The following is a 19762-nucleotide window of genomic DNA, read 5'->3' as shown; positions in this document are numbered from 1 at the left end:
ACGCCACTTCGGGAGGCCTTGATTTAATTAACCTTTATTAAAGTTTTATATCCAGTGTTCAAAACTTTGTGGCCATCAGATCAGATCCAAAAGGTCAGCTGAACCTCTATAAAACGTTGTAGCTCCCTACCAGCAGGTAACTACGGGAGGTATTAAAGGGAGGATTAGGAAGGGGACAACTGTTCTGTCCTGGTAAATTGCTATTTTAGTTACACAGTCATGCACCTACATTTGTTTTTGTGGGGAAATTACTATGACACTAAAGCATGCACACTAGGGATGTGCATCTTTCCCTTTCAAGATAATTCAATACGTATCTACATACATGGGCTCTGATACCATACAGGAACGATACGTTTTAGTTTGAAATGATTTGGTGTGATTCAGTTTGATTAGTGGAACAAATTGATGTGATTTCTTTCGATGTGATATGATCCAATCCGATGCATTAACATTTGTTGCATAAACACATTCATTTTCCATTGTAAATTAAAATCTACTGCTGATGGAGCTCATGAGCTGGGTCTCTGAACTGGATCTGTCTGAGCTGACTTTTGTTGGGGGTTTGTGTGTGTGTGTGTGTGTGTGTATATATATGTGTGTGCGTGCGTCAATTATGTATGTGTCTATGGTGTATGTAAGCACCTGGACTTAGCCATAAGGGATACTGGGCATCTACTACCCCACAATCAGAGGGGGAGCAATGTATTGGCTACTTTTTGTCCCCCCACTTTTAATCTGAAACCACCATCACCCACTAATTAACTTGTCATTATTGCAGTGTTTGAGATAGTAATGTATCAATATTTATCTTAAAACATTTGCTATGACATTGCCAATAATTATGTAGCACAGTTTTCGATTACACCCCTTCTTAAAATACATTTATTCCGGTAAAGCACAATTTTAAACAACTCATTTGATAACAATAACCTAGAAAATTACATTGGTTGTCACTCAATAAAATTGCACCATTTTACAAGCATTTAATGGCGCACAGATGTGCAAGATCAGAGGCCTACCTTTCGTTGGTCAGCGTGGGAAGCTGCGCACGGTGCACAGTTTGACTAGATTACTGATATTTCCTGGGGTTGTTGGCATCCAAAATGATTTGTAGATCAATGACTGTCAATGTAGTTACATGCTTAGTACAACACTGAAGGAGAGGGCGCATCAGTTGTCACAAAAGATGAGGTATTTCCGGAAGTTAGAAAGAATGTAATGCAAAAAAAGTTAGTGAACCGGCAATTCAGTTCATTTGAATCCTACTGATGCATGATCCATTTGGATTGGTTTGGGGTCCAGCTGACTGATGCACTCCTATCTTAAACATTTATTTGAACTGATGCATGTCACTGAATCGTTACATCCCTAATGCACACAAATGTGTTTTTTGTGGAAATTACTATGACTATTACTAAAGCATGCACACACATTTGTTTATGTGTTGTAGTAGTGATACACCACCATACCTGAATATTTAACTTACTGCCTTTGTGGTAGTAGTGATACTGTCACGGTTGTCGTAGGGTAAAGACCAAGACGCAGCGGGAAAATATATACTCATCTTCTTTTTATTTGGTGAAGAAGGGAAACACAATAAACGTATACAAAACACAAACACAAACGAACTGGACAGTCTCGTCAGGCAAACAGCTAAACAAGAACAATCTCCCACAAAAAACCCATGAAAAACAAACTCCTAATTATAGGACCCTCAATCAGAGGCAACAATAACCAGCTGCCCCCAATTGAAGGTCCAACCCCAATAAACTAAACATAGAAATACAAAAGACTAGATAGAACATAGTCATTGTTCTATGTTAGTATATTTCTAACAAACCCCGGACTAATAAATCAAATACCCCTCTACCTAAACACATACACAAAACACACCCTGAACCACATAAAACAAACACCCCCTGCCACGTCCTGACCACACTACAATAGCAAATAACCCCTATACTGGTCAGGACGTGACAGATACACCACCATACCTGAATATTTAGCTTACTGCCTCTGTGAGGATACAGTGTAGAGACGGCAGAAGTATGTGGTTTGCACACCCACTGGTTTGCGCACCTTTTGAAGTTGAGATGGGTTAAATAGAATTCTAACTGAAATCTGGACACTCACTGTAGGCCTGCAACTCTCACATGTACACTAATATAATATTAACTACTACAGAATGAAATATTTCTTGCAGTAAAATGACACATCAAATGTTCATTTTTTTCTCTGAGGAGTAGAGAAATATAATTTATTGCTTTCACAATCTTAAGAGAGTGCAGTGCGTGGTTAGGGACTGTGCAAACTTGTTGTCTTTGTCAGCGATGTAAAAGCTGACAATCGGCCATTTCAAACACATGCATTCAAGACAAACTGAAATCTTATAATCCTATTTTTTCACAGATTATAATTTCCTTAAAACCGGTCAAACTGATGTCATTTGCAGATTTTACAGGTAAAATATTAAGCTGTTTTAAAGTTAGAATATTGTATTTTCTCCCCGGTCCTTACAAGTCCAGAAGTAATCAATTTGGAAATTTCGAGGCTAACACATCCTCGCTCTACAAGCAGAAATGGAAGAGAAAACTTTACTGACGTCAACTAGATTATTATTGATGCATTCATTCCATTGATTTATGACATTGTTCTGGTGAGCACCCAACAATATGCTCACTCTCTTCTAGGGCAACAAACAGCCTAATGAGGGTAGCAGATAGCCTAGTGGTTAGCGCGTTGGGCCAGTAACCGAAAGGTTGCTGGATCGAATCCCTGAGCTGATAAGGTAAACATCTGTTGTCCTGCCCCTGAACAAGGCAGTTAACCCACTAGGATGTCATTGTAAATAAGAATTTCTTCTTAACTGACTTGCCTAGTTAAAAAAATAGTAATAAGGACAGAGGAGAAGCTGCATGTATCTAATTATAGACAAATAGACTACCAAATGTTGGAAATTATTTGCAGAAAAATATCTAACATAGGGGTGAAAGTAGCCTGAGCAGGTATGAAGTCGCTGTAGGCCTACTGGTAAAACAAGTGCATATCACAATAAAACAAAGATGGCAAGATAACTGTAGGCTATAACACCATCATTTATAATTACCGCCTGTCAGCAGCATGAGAAATTAGTGCATGGACTTGAAAACAGGTGATATAGGCCTATGCTCCAAAATCTAGTGTGGTTCGATGTGAACACTTTATATTTGCCAAGACAGTGATGACTGGCTGGGACCGTGACGTGTATGAACAGCAGTAGACATGTAAATGACGCTTGCTTAGTGAGTACCGCTTCTTCCTGATTCGGCTCACACTGAAGCTCAAACTCTGGATCTCTACTTTGCTGGCACACGTGACCGCCCTCCCAAAGTGTCTTACCAGTTGTGCCAAGCAAAAAGCTAGCTATTCAGCCACACAAGTGGGGACACTTCAGGCTGAGGAGTAAGTTTCACACCCCTCTAACTTACTCAACAGCAACCCCAGCATTGAGATGAGCACAACTGTAGATCCGAGTCACTACTGTAAAGAACATCACACTGCTTTCTTAGCGAGTACCACTTCCTCTTGATTCATCTCACACTGATGCTCGAACACAGGACCTCTGCCTTGCTAGCACACGTGACCGCCCTCCCAAGGCGTCTTACCAGACAGTGCCACGCAGGAGGCTAGCAATTCGGCAGCTCAAATGGGGACACTACAGGCTGAGGAGTAGGTTTTCACACATCCCGTGTGCTACAGACACGTCAATCAATTCAGGCTACATGTTTGCCTAATGACAATCATTGTATGTCATTACACTTTTGATGTTTAAATAGATATCTCTTTCCATTCACCAAATGGCGGGTGCACAGTGCACTGTTTTAGATGCTGGAATTATTATAGAGTGGATTGAATATGCGCAGGTAGCCTACTTTTTGAAGTGATTTGTTTTATCAGATGAAAACATTACGCCTGGTTGTGTTCATGCCACATTTAAAGTTAATAAATAAATGTGTGCATGTGCAACTGCGCACATATAGGTGGTCCCGCACCCCCTGACAAAAAATCATTTGGCTGTCCCTGACAGTATGTTTCTTTAATAAAAATGACTCTCTTGCCCCTCTCCCTCTCTTTTATCCAATTCTTCAGATCCGGACTTTGGAGACTTGGGAGTGCCCCAGCCTCTGCCCTGTAAGTATCCTCTCTCTCGCTCTCTCTCTCTCTGTCAATGAAATTACATTCAAAGGGATTTATTGGCATGGGAAACAGATGTTTACATTGCCAAAACAAGTGAAATAGATAATAAACAAAAGTGAAATAAAGAATAAAAAATGAGCAGTAAACATTACACTCACAAGTTTCAAAGGAATAGACACATTTCAAATGTCATATTATGGCTATGTATAGTGTTATAATGATGTGCAAAAAGAAATCTCTCTCTCTTTCAATTTAATTCACTTCAAAAGGCTTTATTGGCATGAGAAACAGGTTTACATATCCAAAGCAAGTGAAATAAAAGTCTCGCTCTCTCTCTCTGTCTCTGTCTCTCGCTCTTTCTCTCTCGCTCTTTCTCTCTGTCTCTCTCACTCTTTCTCTCTCGCTCTTTCTCTCTGTCTCTCTCGCTCTTTCTCTCTCGCTCTCTGTCTCTCTCGCTCTCTCTCTCTATCTCTCTCGCTCTTTCTCTCTCGCTCTCTCTCTGTCTCTCTCGCTCTCTCTCTGAATTTTTGTTGTTTGCTGATGTACCTTGTTACATTATGTTGTGTTATGTTGCGTAATGTTATATTGTGTTATGTTGTTGTGTTATGTTGCGTTGTGGTATGTTGTGTTATGTTGCGTTGTGATATGTTGTTATGTTGTGTTATGTTGTTGTGTTATGTTGCATTGTGTTATGTTGTGTTATGTTGTTGTGTTATGTTGTGTTATGTTGTTGTGTTATGTTGCATTGTGTTATGTTGTGTTATGTTGTGTTGTGTTATGTTGCGTTGTGTTATGTTGTGTTGTGTTATGTTGCGTTGTGTTATGTTGTTGTGTTATGTTGTGTTATGTTGTGTTATGTTGTTGTGTTATGTTGCATTGTGTTATGTTGTGTTATGTTGTGTTATGTTGTGTTATGTTGTGTTGTGTTATGTTGCGTTGTGTTATGTTGTGCTGTGTTATGTTGCGTTGTGTTATGTTGTTGTGTTATGTTGTGTTATGTTGTGTTATGTTGTTGTGTTATGTTGCATTGTGTTATGTTGTTGTGTTATGTTGTGTTATGTTGTGTTATGTTGTGTTGTTGTGTTGTGTTATGTTGTGTTATGTTGTGTTATGTTGTTGTGTTATGTTGTGTTATGTTGTGTTATGTTGTTGTGTTATGTTGCATTGTGTTATGTTGTTGTGTTATGTTGTGTTATGTTATGTTGCATTGTGTTATGTTGTGTTATGTTGTGTTATGTTGCTTTGTCTTGCGCTGTGTTATGTTGTGTTATGTTGTTGTTTTGCGTTGTGTTATGTTGCATTGTGTTATGTTGCATTGTGTTATGTTGTGTTATGTTGCATTGTGTTATGTTGTGTTATGTTGCATTGTGTTATGTTGTGTTATGTTGCGTTGTGATATGTTGTTATGTTGTGTTATGTTGTTGTGTTATGTTGCATTGTGTTATGTTGTGTTATGTTGTTGTGTTATGTTGTGTTATGTTGTTGTGTTATGTTGTGTTATGTTGTGTTGTGTTATGTTGCGTTGTGTTATGTTGTGTTGTGTTATGTTGCGTTGTGTTATGTTGTTGTGTTATGTTGTGTTATGTTGTGTTATGTTGTTGTGTTATGTTGCATTGTGTTATGTTGTGTTATGTTGTGCTATGTTGTGTTATGTTGTGTTGTGTTATGTTGCGTTGTGTTATGTTGTGTTGTGTTATGTTGCGTTGTGTTATGTTGTTGTGTTATGTTGTGTTATGTTGTGTTATGTTGTTGTGTTATGTTGCATTGTGTTATGTTGTTGTGTTATGTTGTGTTATGTTATGTTGTGTTGTTGTGTTATGTTGTGTTATGTTGTGTTATGTTGTTGTGTTATGTTGTGTTATGTTGTGTTATGTTGTTGTGTTATGTTGCATTGTGTTATGTTGTTGTGTTATGTTGTGTTATGTTATGTTGCATTGTGTTATGTTGTGTTATGTTGCTTTGTCTTGCGCTGTGTTATGTTGTGTTATGTTGTTGTTTTGCGTTGTGTTATGTTGCATTGTGTTATGTTGCATTGTGTTATGTTGTGTTATGTTGCATTGTGTTATGTTGTGTTATGTTGCATTGTGTTATGTTGTGTTATGTTGCATTGTGTTATGTTGTGTTATGTTGTGTTATGTTGCTTTGTCTTGCGCTGTGTTATGTTGTGTTATGTTGTTGTTTTGCGTTGTGTTATGTTGCGTTGTGGTATGTTGCATCGTGTTGTGTTATGTTGCGTTGTGTTATGTTGTGTTGTTGTGTTATGTTGCGTTGTGTTATGTTGTGTTATGTTGTTGTGTTATGTTGTGTTATGTTGTTGTTTTGCGTTGTGTTATGTTGCGTTGTGTTATGTTGCATTGTGTTATGTTGTGTTATGTTGCGTTGTGTTATGTTGTGTTATGTTGTTGTGTTATGTTGCATTGTGTTATGTTGTGTTATGTTGCATTGTGTTATGTTGTGTTATGTTGCATTGTGTTATGTTGCATTGTGTTATGTTGTGTATTATGTTGCATTGTGTTATGTTGTGTTATGTTGCATTGTGTTATGTTGTGTTATGTTGCATTGTGTTATGTTGCATTGTGTTATGTTGTGTTATGTTGCATTGTGTTATGTTGCGTTGTGTTATGTTATGTTGTGTTATGTTGCTTTGTCTTGCATTGTGTTATGTTGTGTTATGTTGTTGTTTTGCGTTGTGTTATGTTGTGTTATGTTGTGTTATGTTGTTTTGCGTTGTGTTATGTTGTGTTGCGTTATGTTGTGTTATGTTGTATTGCATTGCAATGTGTGTTGTTGTGTCGTGTTATGTTGTTGTGTTACATTGCATTGCGTTGTGTGGTGTATTTTGTGTCTTTGTTCCATTCCCATCATTTGCCTCTATTCACTGATGTGTGTGTGTGTCTCCAGTCTGTGAGTTTGACATGGGAGGACCAGAGGGGATAGTGGAGTCTCATCAGATCACCAGAGATGGAAAGGCTTTAGCTACAGAGGCTGTGGACTGCAAATGGTTCATCCGCGCTCCGCCACGCTCCAAGGTCAGTGACGCACACACACTAACACACATACAGACAAACTGTCAAACAGGCTGCTCACGCCTACAGTAGGTACACATAACCCTACTCACTTACACATTTTTATAAATATGTATACACATACGTCACGTCACATCACACTGTAATAACAATACTGTGTGTTTCTGAATGAGTCTTGTCCTTCCTAGTGTCAGTATGTGAGAGTTATGGCTAATGTTAAGACCCATGAGCTGTAACACTGATTCCTCTAGAGCACAGCCAGGTGTGTGTATGTGCGCGTCCATGCACCTTGTGCGTAATATGGTGCGTATTATTCCATTAAACCATAGAAAGATGGATGTGGGCACAATGCTGTTATTACAGGTGGCCGTGGGCACAATGCTTTACAGGTGACCGTGGGCACAATGCTGTTACTACAGGTGGCTGTGGGCACAATGCTGTTATTACAGGTGGCTGTGGGCACAATGCTGTTATTACAGGTGGCTGTGGGCACAATGCTGTTATTGCAGATGGCCGTGGGCACAATGCTGTTATTACAGATGGCTGTGGGCACAATGCTGTTATTACAGGTGGCCGTGGGCACAATGCTGTTATTGCAGATGGCTGTGGGCACAATGCTGTTATTGCAGATGGCCGTGGGCACAAAGCTGTTATTACAGGTGGCTGTGGGCACAATGCTGTTATTGCAGATGGCCGTGGGCACAATGCTATGGCCGTGGGCACAATGCTGTTATTACAGGTGGCCATGGGCACAATGCTGTTATTACAGGTGGCCGTGGGCACAATGCTGTTATTACAGGTGGCCGTGGGCACAATGATGTCATAACAGGTGCCATACAATATGTTCTGAAGTGGAGAGTATAGCTGATATATTATACTGAACAAAAATATAAACGCAACATGCAACAATTTTACTGAGTTACAGGTCATATAAGGAAATCAGTCAATTGAAATAAATTCATTAGTCCCTAATCTATGGATTTCACATGGCTGGGCAGTGGCGCAGCCATGGATGGGCCTGGGAGGGCATAGAGCCCACAAAAGGGCTTTATTATAGACAGAAATACTCCTCAGTTTCATCAGCTGTCCAGGTGGCTGGTCGGATGTGGAGGTCCTGGGCTGTCGTGTTACACTTGGTCTGTGGTTGTGAGTCTGGTTGGACGTACTGACAAATTCTCTAAAACGAAGTTGGAGGCTTATGGTAGAGAAATGGACATTCAATTCTCTGGCAACAGCTCTGGTGGACATTCCTGCAGTCAGCAATGCAATTGCACTTTCCCTCAAAACTGTATTTTGTGACAAAACTGCACATTTTAGAGTTGCCTTTTATTGTTCCCAAGCACAAGGTGCACCTGTGTAATGCTGTTTAATCAGCTTCTTGATATGCCACACCTGTCAGGTGGATGGATTATCTTGGCAAAGGAGAAATGCCCACTAAGAGGGATGTAAACACATTTCTGCACATTATTTGAGAGAAATACGCTTTTTGTGCGTATGGAACATTTCTGGGATCTTTTATTTCAGCTCATGAAACATGGGACCAACACTTTACATGTTGCATTTATATTTTTGTTCAGTATAGCTAGTAAGGGATTTAAGTCAGAGTGTGTGTCTGTGTGTGTGTGTGTTCTGCAGCTTTGTGCAGAGTGTGCTGGCAGAGAAAACAAATGCGGTCTGTAGCAAGCCCCAGGGTCAAACTACACAGCAACGCTATTTCATCAGCACTAAATCTCTCTCCCTCTCTCCCTCCCTCCCTCTTTCCTCCCTGTCTCTCTCTATCTCGCTATCTCTCTCTCTCCTTTTTCTGCCTTCCTCTCTTTCTAGCCATCTCTCTCTCTTTCTCTTCTTCCTTCCTTCCTTCACTCGCTCCCTCCTCTCTCTCACTCTCCTGGCTACAGCTCGCTGGTTAAAAAACACCCCTGGCCCCAAAAAAACCTCACTGGTCTCCGTCTTACCTTAGGCGTACACGCACGCACACACACACGCACGCACACATATACACACATTTCTATTATACACTCATTCAAGCAGATATATGCACATATACAGACAAACACTAACACACTCATATCGACAGTATACTCACACTCTTCTATATGTTTCCTGTTCCAGAATGCCACTGGAGAGAGATAGACAGGGATGAATGGGTCTCTGTGGTTGGAATCATTCATTGCAGTTCCTGACTCCATTGTCTTTGTTAGAGGGAGAGATAAATCTGCTGTGATACTGGCTTAATGATGTCACAATTTATTATAGTTAATTGGCCTCTAATACTTCCCACCTTTTATGCACCAGTGAGGCCACCGTACATACAGATAATCCCTCAGTTGGATTTGATGAAAGGATAATTGTTGAGCATATTGTTGAGCTCACACACACACACAATCTTTTTAGTTTTGTGTTTGTTCTCTCTGCCCCCCAGCGATGATGTCATGGCTGGCTTGATAATATTTGTGTTAAATGTGATTTATTGCCACTGTGATTGATTTGGGTGTTATCTGATGTCCTTCCAGGACTGCAAATCAAAACTATATTCCCTTGTCTACCTTCCAACGTCCTTCTGATTCAGCCATTACAAACAATTAAACCCGGCTCCCAACAATACCATAGAGCTGCCTTATTGAACTATGGCTGAAAGGGGGAGGCCTATCTGCACTTGATGCATTTATGAAATTGTTCTTCCAGTTATTGATAAGCCTGCACCTATTAAGAAACTGACCGTTAGATCTATTAAGGCCCTGTGGATTAATGAGGAATTGAAAAACTGTATCGTTGAAAGAGATGGGGCAAAAGGAGGGGCTAATAAGTCTGGCTGCACATCAGATTGGCAAACTTACTATAAATTGAGAAAGGGTGTGTGTCATAATCTTCTCCTTCATCTGAAGATATCTCGAAGTCAGAGTCAGACCAAAATGCAAGCGGGATGTGGATACTCATCTTTTAATGTAAAGAATAGACGAAAAAACAATAAACACGAACGACTTCAGACAGGCCAACAGGCTATACATACAAAAAGACTAGCAGTGTTAGCACAACCACCCACAAACCCAAGTGACAAACATACTCCTAATTATATGACTCCCAATCAGGAACAACGATCACCAGCTGTCCCTGATCGGGAGCCACACAGACCCACATAGAAATACAACACCCAGAACACACATACACAGACATACTGTGCCACGTCCTGACCAAAACTACACAACAACACCCTCTGCTGGTCAGGACGTGACAGTGTGACTAAACTGAACAAAAAGAAGAAGAAATTGTATTATGAAGCCAAGATAAATTACATAAAGTATAGTGGAAAAAAGCTTAGGAATAATTTTAATGAAATTATTGGCATTCAGGCTAATTCAACTCCATCTTTCATTGAATCAGATGGTTCATTTATTACAAAACATTTTGATGTTACCAATTACTTTCAATACTATTTCATTGGCAAAGTAAACAAACTTAAGCATGAAATTCATTTATTAAAGTTAGTGTGGGTGAGGTGAAAAAATATTGTTGGCAATCAATAATGACAAACCACCTGATATTGACATCTTAGATGGAAAGCTACTGAGGATTGTAGCGGACTATATTGCCACTCCTATTTGTCATATCTTAAATCTTGGTGTCAGACCTGGAGGGAAGCCAAAGTTATCCCGCTACCCAAGAATGGTAAAGCTTGCTGCCGACTCTTTGCAAACTTGTAAAAATTGGTTAAACATGTAACGTACAGTGTACCGCAGGGCAGCTCTCTTGGGCCTTTAGGCGTTTCAATTTTTACCAATGACCTGATTGTAAAAACGGTTGGCTGGTATGCCCTCACCTGTCTGAGTGGTAGAACCTATGGCTGCAAACTTATCATAGTTACTAAGTCATTTGTGGTTATTACCCATTATTACACAACATGTAAAAAGAAACCCAATAAACCCCCCTGCAACTTACATTTCAAAGCACGCACAACATTCAGGTATCCTTGTTTCTGTCCACAATAAAAGTGCATCTTCTTTCTTCGGATGACTATAACACTCTGACCTGAGTAGGTGGGTGCAGTGTCCAGACGCGCCTTTCCAAGCACTTTGATTGGTTGTGAATGGTAGGGCCGTGATGGGTGAGGGATAACTAAGCTAGGATGAACAGCCAAACAAACGGGACTCAAGAGAAAAAGAAGGGACTGTGAGGGAAAGTTGGGTAAAGAGGAGGGTAGACCTTTTTTAGAGCTGCCCCAATATTGCTTATGAAAATATTAACATCCAGTAAAAGGCCTCTAACCTAAAGGGCACAGTCTCTGCAGCCAAAGGCCTTACTTGGCCACAGTCACTAAAGAGCTAGTTCTAATCTGGCAGGGCAGGGAGTTAGATGATCCGAGCCACTGGGCGCTTGCAGGTTCTGTCATCTACACGCAACTCTGCAGTCATGATTCTGACGCCGGGTCCAGGCATCACCTGTGAGACCTGTCCCACAGGCTGCAGTGTTCTGGGTAACTGTGGGTCGACAATCATGACTGTAGATCCAAGATCTGGTGTCTCTGCTTTCCACTTCTGACGGCCAGACAGATAGTGGCTGATGAAGTGCTTCCAAAACTGAACTGCTAGTAGCTGGCTATGTCTCCATCAGTGTCAGCTGAGCAGCTCCAATTCAGGGTATACAACTTGAGGAAGTGAGGCGTCTGGTCGTCCCATCAGGAAAGCATTTGAGGTTACCGGGTCTGGGTTTGCAGTGTCCGAGGCGGTGTAGCCTAGGGGCTTGTAGTTGAGGATCCCCTCTATCTCAATGAGGACCGTCCTCAGGACCTCTTTCATCACCAATTGGGCTCCCAGTGTTGTTTGAAGGCCTTGAGGGAGCGGATCTCTCTCTCCCAGCACTTGGTGGATTGAAGACAAACTAGATCTGCTGGCTAGCTGGGCTTGCAGGACTGGCTGGAGTGCCGCAAATGCTTCCTTCAGCAAATGCTTCCTTAACCCTAACCCTATGAAGTTGGTGTCTTGGCCAGACAGCAATTTGAAAAGCATCCCTCGGCGGGCCACGAAGCATCTGAGTGCCATCATGAAGGAGTCTGAGTCAATACTGGAGAGGAGGTCAAGGTTCACTGCCTGGGTGGTCATACACTTGAACGCGATGACCCATCTTTTCTCATTGTGGCAGCCTATTTTGACCATGTAGGGGCTGGAACAGTCCACGCAAGTGGAGTAGAAGGTGGGTTTGTGTATGCGGAGCCTAGCAGGGGGAAGGTCAGCCATCTTGGGAATCTCCCTAACCACTTCCAACATTAACCCTAACCACATCCGACATTCCTTACACTCACGCTGGTGACGCCATATAGACGCTCTGCCACTGATGATCCAAGACTTCAGCAAACTCATTCAGGCCCTGGGGGGAGCAGTCTCTTGTCGAAGTCTCCGATGATCAGCTTAGTGATTGGATGTTGGTGGTTGAGCATAATGGGGTGCATGGCCTCTTGATCCAGAACTGTGCAGCAGCAGACGCGATCCCCCACTCAAATCAGCTGAGTGGTGCGATCCAGCTCCAAGGCGAGAGTGAGTAGGCGGCTACTGGTGGGCACAGGCTTGACCTCTGTTCGGTGGAGAAGCAGTCCTGCTGCACTTGACGAAGGAGGGATAGCTCTGCTTCCTTGTAATCACTGGCTGAAGGGCTGCCACCCGCCGCCTGGTTGAGTAAGTGGGAGGTTGCCTCCAGAAGTTAACCAAAAGACTTGAACTGGTTAGCTTCTGGGAGGAAAGGGTCTGGCACTTGGCCGCAGAATGTAGGCTTTCTCAACTCCTCCTCTTTCGTAGTGTCTGGAAGTCTGGTCTGGGGTTCCTTGCAGGAATGATGGGCCCTGGTTCCAGAAACTTCTGGGACCCAGTTCTGCTACGGTCTTCCCACGTGTGATGTCATCCGCTGGATTATTTGCTGACTCTGCATAGTGCCATAACTCTCGGTCAGTGAGATCCTGTATCTCCGCCACTCGGGTGCCAACGAAGATCTTGAATCGCCAGGAAACCGATTGGAGCCATGTGAGGACCATCATGAAATCCGTCCACATAATAACTTGGCAGATAGGGAGAGTGAGGATCTTGGCCAGCTGCGCTCCAGTAAGTGCTGCACACAATTCCAGACAAGGGATCGATTGTTGCTTCTTCGGGGCTAATCTTGACATGGCTGTGAGGAAGGCCATATCGATGTTGCTGTTGGGGTGTTCTGTTCCGAGATACAGAGCCATAGGCCTGTCTCGCGGCGTCGCAGAACACATGGATGTCCCTCAGGAAAGTCGGGGAGTCCATCTCTGGGCTGGTGTATCAACTTGGCAGGGCTATCTGCTGCAGATCTGGAAGTTCTCTCTTCCATTCTTTCCAGGGGAAGACTAGATTTTTGGGCAAATGGCCGTCGTCCCAGTCCTTCTTCTTGTTCAATAGATGCTAAAGCAGCATTTTGGCCCTAATGGTAAAGGGGGCAATGTACCCCAGGGGGTCGTATTGGCTAGCTGCAACCTTGTCGATGGTGCGCATGGTAACTGTTGGACAATCTAGCTGGCAGGACTTGTACGACAGGGTGTTGGACTGACACTTTCAGCGTAGCCCGAGGGCTGATTCTTGAGCATCTGCTTGCCCCTGTCTAATCCAGAGTTTGGTGCTGCTCGACCTGACTTCAGAAGGGAGATGGCTGATTACCGAAGGGACATTGCTTGCCTGTTGTAGCGGCTAGTAGCTTCCAAAGCTTGTCCACAATGGCCTTGGCATCTTCCAGTTGTCCCCTTAGAAGGACTTCTCTATTGACCCTCTTACGTGTACTACCGGTTGTCTGTGGTTCAGGATGTGTTTCTGGAGAGCGAAAGTAGCACAGTAGGGACTTGACGTGGTGCCGAAGGGGAGGACGTGTCACTCGTAGACACTGGGCGGATTCTCCCGGTTTAGGTCTCTCCAGAAGAACCTCATCAGCGGCTGGTCTTCAGGGAGTAGTCTGACTTGGTGGAACATCCCACGAATCCTCTCTGAATCTGAGGAGCACTACAAGCAGGGAGGGGCCAAGCGTTGGTCCTGGGAGCAGGACCTTGTTAATGTTGTCCGCTTTGTACTGGAACAAGCAGTTGAATACCACATGATTCTTGCTGTTATGCTCTGTCATGTGGTGTGGGATGCACCAGCTCGTGGCAGTGTTCTCTTCAGCGTCTGGCGCTAGCTTTACGGTGTAGCTGGCTGCTCCTTCTGATTCGCTGCTTTAAATGCTGCTGCTTGCTCTGGTGACTTCGCCAGTCTCTTCTCTGTGGCTCTGAGCAGCGGGAGCACAGCTTCCTCAGGGGCTCGCAGCTGGGGCATATTCTTCATGCGAAGGAGGAGAGTTGCGTAACATTCGACTCCATCCACTTCAACTCTCATTGTTCTGGCCTCCAACATGTCTATCGTCTCCTGGTCTTGGTGAGTTCTGGTGCTGATCTTCTCGCTGCGCCATGGCAGTACATCCATCTGCCACAACTTCTTAACCTGACTAAACAGGTCAGCATTCGAGCAAAGCATAGAGGTGACATAGCACTGGTGCTCGGAGATGCTGTACTTCAGTCCCTGCGCAGGGCCCTGCAGAGTCCAGGCCAGGATGGTCTTGATGGCAGCTGGGCTTTCTGGTGGCCCAAGCCGGACTGGTTCCACCAGCATGATCAGGTGGGCTTACTCTGATCCAATAAGCAGAACTGTCCAGACCTTGAATATGTGCTGCAGAGGCAGTCCCTTCAGGTGGCGATACTTCTGTTGCAGGGCACAGACTGAATGGGTCTGCTTGAACAGGCCTAGCTGTTGCGAAGTGAAGGCGCCTTGGATCCAAAATGTATTGTGGGTGTGTAAGGCAGGGGAGACAGTGAAGGAGACGGACGCCCCATGGAGAACCTGAAGCTCTTGTCTTACTGTTCGAAGGGTCAAGTCTTCAGGCTCACCTTTGAATCCCAGCTGCTGTGCAGTTGCATGGAAGAGGATGATACATTTTATCCATCATCCTGAATCGAGATTGTCTCCCTACTCCGGTTTCCGTGACTCAGCAGGACGTTGCTGACTTTCAACAGTACTTTCAGACCTCCCCTGGTCTACGAACAGGACCTCATTGACAGTGTTCAGCAGACAGGAGGTCGTGGATGCAGCATTGATCATAGTGTTCTCAGATTTCTCTGGAACTGTAACTCTTTCGTTGACCTCGTGGAGCACCAGCAGGTGTCACTGATTGCAAATCTTGCAGCGGAATTTGAGGTTGCACACCGCTGAATGATGTTCTTGGCCGCAAAGCCAACACACGTTCCTCTCCTTTGATCCAGTTTACCTGCTGGATCAAAGGAGAAATGGAGCAATTGGAAAGTGCTGGAAAATTTAGCAATTGTTGAGGGAGTGGCTGATGTGGTCACAGAAGGGACAATAGACTTTTCCCTTGGTGGCGGTGGCCTGGGATTCCTTTTTGGGGGCCGTCTTCTCCATCATGCCAAGTAGGATGGTTATTGTCATGCTGGAGGCCTTAGGCTCCTTACGGCGATCTCTGCTTCTAGCTAATGTCTCTATTCGTGAACTGCTGGCAAACCTGGAGTTATACTCCTGCATTTGGACCTCATACTCCATCCAGTCTGCTAAGTCTAGCAGAGTGGGGATTTGGATCTTGCATGGATGGATGAACCTCCAGAAGCTGGATATCAGGTCATGTGGAAGTTTCCCCAGCAGCCTGGAGACATGGGATCCACAATCCAGCTCCACGTCTCCCTTCCTGCCCAGCTGCTCCAACATGCCAATTAAGGAACGTACTCAGTGGAGGAACAGACAGATGGCCTTGATGTTCCCACTGGCAACATTTAGGCCCTCCATGAGCTTGGCGATATGCTGGAGCTAACTGATGCGCCGGCCCGAACTGCTGGTTGAGGGTAGACATGGTATCTGTGAAGGGGTACCTTCGAGTTGCTATAAAAGTCAGTGATGAGCAGGGCTTTTTTCAGCTTAAGGTGGTCACCGAGGATCTGGAACTTAAACCGCTCTGTGGCATCCGCTGGGAGGATGTTATCCAGGGCAATCTTCAGCTGTGAGAACTCTCTGGGGTTCAGATGAACGAAGTCCGGCCCTCTGTAGGTCCACTCCTGACCTGGGGGATGTGGCAGACTCTGTGTCCTGAGTCTAGAGGGATGCCTATCAGTAGAGTAGTTGTGTCGCTTCGGGGGATAGTAGCACTCCCTGGGCTCTTGAGTGGGGACCGATGGTTCGCTGAAACGACATCAGTCTGTGGAGTTGCTCGGCTGTCTTGACATGTAGTAGCCCTCCCGGTGGTATCGTGGAAGTGTTGTGGCCTCTGGTCGGGAGACTCTAGAGCAGCGTTCGACAGGGAAGTTGCTGCACTTATTAGAGGCATAGTAGCCCTCCTGGCGCTCCCTCAGGGGTGTTGAATGCTCTAAATAGGTGGCCATGGAGTAACACTGATCAGGGGAATAGGCTGATTGGTGGAGGGATGGAATGCTCCAAACATGAGGCGGGGTAGTCTTCCCTAAACGGGCGAGGGTCTCGCTGTCCTATTGGATGTGGGACTTGCTCTCTAGACACCTCCTGGGTGGTGGTACGTGGCAGGGAGGCAGGCTCATGTAGGCAATATGAAGGAACATTCTGGTTTCTCCACTCTACCGGTGCCGCTGTAAGTAAGATGCTGGGATGGCCACCTCTGGGCTGGCCGACGCTGGGCTTGCCACTCTCTCCTTCGTCGGCAGGGTGTGGGGTGTGTGCCCAATCCTCTCCCCCCAGTCCTCATCCTCATTCTCTTTGTCCCCTCTCCAGTCTTGAGCTTGTTGGAGGGAAGACGGCTTTGAGGGTGCAGGTGGCCGTTCTTGGCGTCAACTTGTATCATGACTGGGAATGAATCTTGGTGGAATAGTACTTGTGTTAACCTGTCTGGGAACCGTGGGACGTTTGCGTCTCACGCTAGTCAACAGCCAGTGGAATCGCGTTGTGCGAAATACAAATACCTCATAAATGCTATAACTTCAATTTCTCAAACATATGACTATTTTACACCATTTTATAGATACACCTCTCCTGAATTGAACCACGTTGTCCGATTTCAAAAAGGCTTTACAGCAAAAGCAAAACATTAGATTATGTTAGGAGAGTACCCTGCCAAAAATAATCACACTGCCATTTTCAAAGCAACTAGCATGCATCACAAATACCCAAAACACAGCTAAATGCAGCACTAACCTTTGACAATCTTCATCAGATGACACTCCTAGGACATCATGTTACACAATACATACATTTTTTGTTCGATAAAGTTCATATTTATATATAAAAACAGCATTTTACATCGCCGCTTGATGTTCAGAAAATATTTTCCCTCAAATGATCCACATATTTCCCCTGTTCCACATATTTCCCTCAAATATGTGGATCAGCGCTACAATTTACAAAATTACTATTCGAAAACATTGGTAAAATATAATGTTGTCATTCAAAGAATTATAGATTAACATCTCGTGAATGCAACCGCATTGCCAGATTTAAAAATAACTTTACTGGGAAATCACACTTTGCAATAAACGAGGTGCTATGCTCAGAAAAATAGGCTAGGCGATACAGGTTAGCGCCATCTTGGAGTCATCTAAAATCAAATATACTATTGTAAATATTCACTTACCTTTGATTATCTTCATCAGAAGACAATTCCAGGAATCCCAGGTCCACAACAAATGTAGTTTTGTTCGAAAAAGTTAATAATTTATGTCCCAATAGCTCCTTCTTGTTAGCGCGTTCTGAAGGCTACTCATAATGTACGAAGCGCGCGGGACTTGTCCTCACGAATGTGCAAAAAAAATGTATTTACGTTCGTTCAAACATGTCAAACGTTGTATAACATAAATCTTTAGGGCCTTTTTCAATCAGAACTTCGATAATATTCAAGGCGGACGATTGCATTGTCTTACTAAACGTTTCGGAACGAAAGAGTACCCACGGGCATGCGCGTCATAGCAGTAATGGCCCTCCCTCTATGACAAACTTTCCAGGCCTCTCGTTCGGTCAGTTTCCTAACTCACGGTGTGTTTCATAGGCAAAGTGTTGAAAGTGATTCCACAAATCAGATTTCCACTTCCTGTATGGAATCTTCTCAGGTTTTGGCCTGCCATATGAGTTCTGTTATACTCACAGACACCATTCAAACTGTTTTAGAAACTTCAGAGTGTTTTCTATCCAAATCTACTAATTATATGCATATTCTCGTTTCTGGGTAAGAATAGTAACCAGTTTAACCTCTTGACGGTCGCCTAGGATAGGGGGCGCCACAGCGCATTTTGAAAAAAAATTGTGCCCATTTTAAACGGCCTACTACTCAAACTCAGAAGCTAGGATATGCATATAATTAATACTTGTGGATAGAAAACACCCTAAAGATTCTAAAACTGTTTGAATGGTGTCTGTGAGTATAACAGAACTCATATGGCAGTCAAAACCCCGAGACAGATCGAAACAGGAAGTGGAATTCTGAATTGCGGACTCAACTTCATCACGTTGCCTATTAATCACACCGTGAGCTATGGTTCATTGAGTTTCCTAACTCACGGTGTGTTTCATAGGCAAAGTGTTGAAAGTGATTCCACAAATCAGATTTCCACTTCCTGTATGGAATCTTCTCAGGTTTTGGCCTGCCATATGAGTTCTGTTATACTCACAGACACCATTCAAACAGTTTTAGAAACTTCAGAGTGTTTACTATCCAAATCTACTAATTATATGCATATTCTCGTTTCTGGGTAAGAATAGTAACCAGTTTAAATCGGGTACGTTTTTTATCCGGCCGTGAAAATACTGCCCCCTATCCCCAACAAGTTAATCCGGATTAATTGTGGTTCTATAAGGCAAATCCATACACAACATAACATTATCAATAAAATGGCATAATAATTCAATATAAATAGGCTATATAAACATGACTGAATAAACATAACAATACACTACACTATAACACAGATATAAACAGGGCTATAAACATATCAGCATAAATATTAACCTAAGCGATAAACATCTTGTCAGAGAGAGTGAAACCAATTACTGAGACTGACAAGATAAAAATGTATGGCACCCTCTCTCTCCAGCCCGGTGCGAGAATCTTCCTTGCTGATATCTTATCTGATCTGCCCCAGCGCCACAGTGTCATAAATTACTCTGCGCATTCACAAGCTCCAAGACCCATCTGGGATGGTTCTAGAAGCTCGCCCATGGCAGCGGAACAACCACTTTAACAAAGGCCACTATGGAAAACGCCATGGTAGCATGTGCACATGAAAAACTATGTTTATCAATACAACAGTGACACTTATGGCAACGGGGCATAATGCTACATACTATAAACAATATGTCAAGCAGTTTTGGAAACTCCAACATTAAAGAACAGTAATAGCTGTACAATAGAAACTATGGCCGCAAACTTAACATAGCTACTAAGTCATTTGTGGTTATTACACATTATTACACAACATGTAAAAAGAAACCCAATAAACCCCCCTGCAACTTACATTTTGAAGCACGCACAACATTTAGGTATTCTAGTTACTGTCCACATTAAAAATA

General features: G+C 43.4%; 1 protein-coding gene across 4 annotated transcripts in view; it reads left to right on the top strand.

The window, feature by feature from the left end:
• Window positions 1-19762, top strand: part of neto1l (neuropilin (NRP) and tolloid (TLL)-like 1, like) — a 182143-nt gene that overhangs the window by 85630 nt on the left and 76751 nt on the right. For all 4 annotated transcript variants that reach the window (XM_029697544.1, XM_029697538.1, XM_029697526.1 and 1 more), the window contains exons 5-6: window positions 4132-4173; window positions 7081-7208. In XM_029697544.1, the coding sequence (XP_029553404.1) occupies window positions 4132-4173; window positions 7081-7208 (170 nt within the window). The remainder of the gene's footprint in view (window positions 1-4131; window positions 4174-7080; window positions 7209-19762) is intronic.

The sequence above is a fragment of the Salmo trutta genome, chromosome 2 (assembly GCF_901001165.1).
Source record: "Salmo trutta chromosome 2, fSalTru1.1, whole genome shotgun sequence".
NCBI lineage: Eukaryota > Metazoa > Chordata > Actinopteri > Salmoniformes > Salmonidae > Salmo > Salmo trutta.
Note: the sequence above shows the minus strand (reverse complement) of the source record. Positions and strands in the feature narration are given on the sequence as shown.